The sequence below is a fragment of the Montipora foliosa genome, chromosome 9, assembly GCF_036669935.1.
Source record: "Montipora foliosa isolate CH-2021 chromosome 9, ASM3666993v2, whole genome shotgun sequence".
Lineage (NCBI taxonomy): Eukaryota > Metazoa > Cnidaria > Anthozoa > Scleractinia > Acroporidae > Montipora > Montipora foliosa.
The window spans coordinates 16,080,958-16,082,814 of record NC_090877.1 but is presented as its reverse complement, the minus strand read 5'-3'; the positions used below and the strand labels follow the sequence as shown (position 1 = coordinate 16,082,814).

Here is a 1,857-nt window from a genome sequence, read left to right as displayed (position 1 = left end):
GGGTGAAGATGCTATGCAGTTTTTTGATGTGTTGTCCGAACTACTAAGTTTGGACAGTAGAACAATCAATTCTAAAATAGGACTAAGCAACCAATTTATCTCGAAAGCAAAACTGTTTCCTAGTACTGCCTCTTTTTCTGCATTAATAAATTATATTCCTCTCCATTATAATGATCTATTATTTATGGGGGGCTTAACTTACACGAGTCAATTTAAAGGCGAAACGGAAAACAAAAATTCGGCAGTAAAAATCACAACAAATAATTGTGACACCTTTATTACCCTCAAACCGAAGAGACAACGCTATTCAAAGTATCACAGCGTACATCTAAACTAGGAAACACGTTGTGTTTACACTCTTTCTTTTACTTCCGGCAACAGCAAAAGCTGTAGTAGGGATATGGGTCTGGGTACCGAGTGATGTCAGTAACAGAGCGTGACACCTCACTCCCTCCCCAGGTTGCGGTACCGCATTGATAGTTGTAGAAGGCGCCAATCTGCTCTCCGTTTTGAGTGGCTTTTCCTGTTTTTCCATGAATGGAAAGTTCTGCGTCACAGTTGCGATACGGAGACTGGGCACAAATCTGAGCACAGGTCTTCTTATCAGCCGTGTTACGCACAAGGACGGCGTTGTGACAGCAGCCAGAGCCCCCTGAACTGGTGCTTCCTCTGCAGGCAGCAGCGGCCGCCATGTGAAGAGACTGCCAGCCCAAGTCGTACAAAGAGTATTTGTCGTAACCTGCCACAAGGAGACTCTGGTTCAAGCGGCCATTGCTGTCGAGCACAGCGAAACCAGAAGGTTTCCCGGCTCTCGCTAACAGTGCTTTTAAGGATGCCACCTTGATTTTGAAAACACACAAAAAATAAATATAAAAGTAAAAAAAAGTAATCCAAAAAAAAAAAAAAAAAAACTTAATGTAAAATTAATTATTCGACTTTTACACCAAGGGAATTCATAGAGAGCTTTTTTTCTCATGGTTTGACCACGGTTACAATTTAAGCAATCATTTTACTTTTCACTCTTTTTACTCATTTCTTGGTCAGCCTTACACTAAAGACAAGCAGGGACAGCTATTTATATTCCATAAATTTTTTCTTAACTGTTTCGACATTTATAATTACTTCTGGACGGGAAAGGTTAGGAGAGCGATGGAAACAAGAATTTTTTCCTCAAAGTTACCGTGATTTCATTTCATTCTCAACGATAAAAGGCATACCTCCTTTTCAAGTTTTTCCAGTTTCCTTGCTTGGCCTGAAATGGAAAAGTAAATATGTTTTCAATTAGTTTTGAGCGAGGCTGAGAGGATCTTTGGATTGGCAAGACCGTGACTCTTATTTAAAAGCTGTATTTCTTTAGAGCTGTTTAGCGGTTGCGGTATAATAAAAAGCTTGAATTTTCAATCGGCTGAAGGAGTGAAGCAAAACCATCTAATTTAATTTGGGAAGATTGATTCCCTGGAACATCGACGCATCAAGCAAGCCCTTATTTTGGTCTACAAGTTTATTCATGACCAAGTACCGAATAATATTCGCGAAATGTTCATCTTGCGAAGAAGTGAATAAAGTCTTCGCGGCCAATTTAAGCGGCTCCTCCCAAGACCAAATTCACGCCTTTATGCTTCACTCCATTACTTATCAAGCGGCCAAACACTAGAACAATCTTTCCGACAACATTAGAACATCAGAGAATATAATGTTTTCAGGAGAAATTTGGAACGGATACTCTCTATCATCTTTGCTTGAGTGCAGCTGTATTCTGTGCAAAAAATTAACGGTATTGTCGTTCCATTTTTTCAACTTAAACATTTCATTCACTGATGTTACTTTCTTTAAAATAATCCTTTGTTGCACATTTGC

General features: G+C 39.4%; 1 protein-coding gene across 1 annotated transcript in view; it reads right to left on the bottom strand.

The window, feature by feature from the left end:
* Positions 1–237: 237 nt before the first annotated feature.
* Positions 238–1,857, bottom strand: part of LOC137970470 (uncharacterized) — a 2,253-nt gene continuing 633 nt past the window's right edge. The window contains exons 3-4 of the mRNA XM_068816985.1: positions 1,218–1,252; positions 238–839 (exon numbers count right to left, since the gene is read on the bottom strand). Of these exons, the coding sequence (XP_068673086.1) occupies positions 366–839; positions 1,218–1,252 (509 nt within the window). The 3' untranslated portion in view covers positions 238–365. The remainder of the gene's footprint in view (positions 840–1,217; positions 1,253–1,857) is intronic.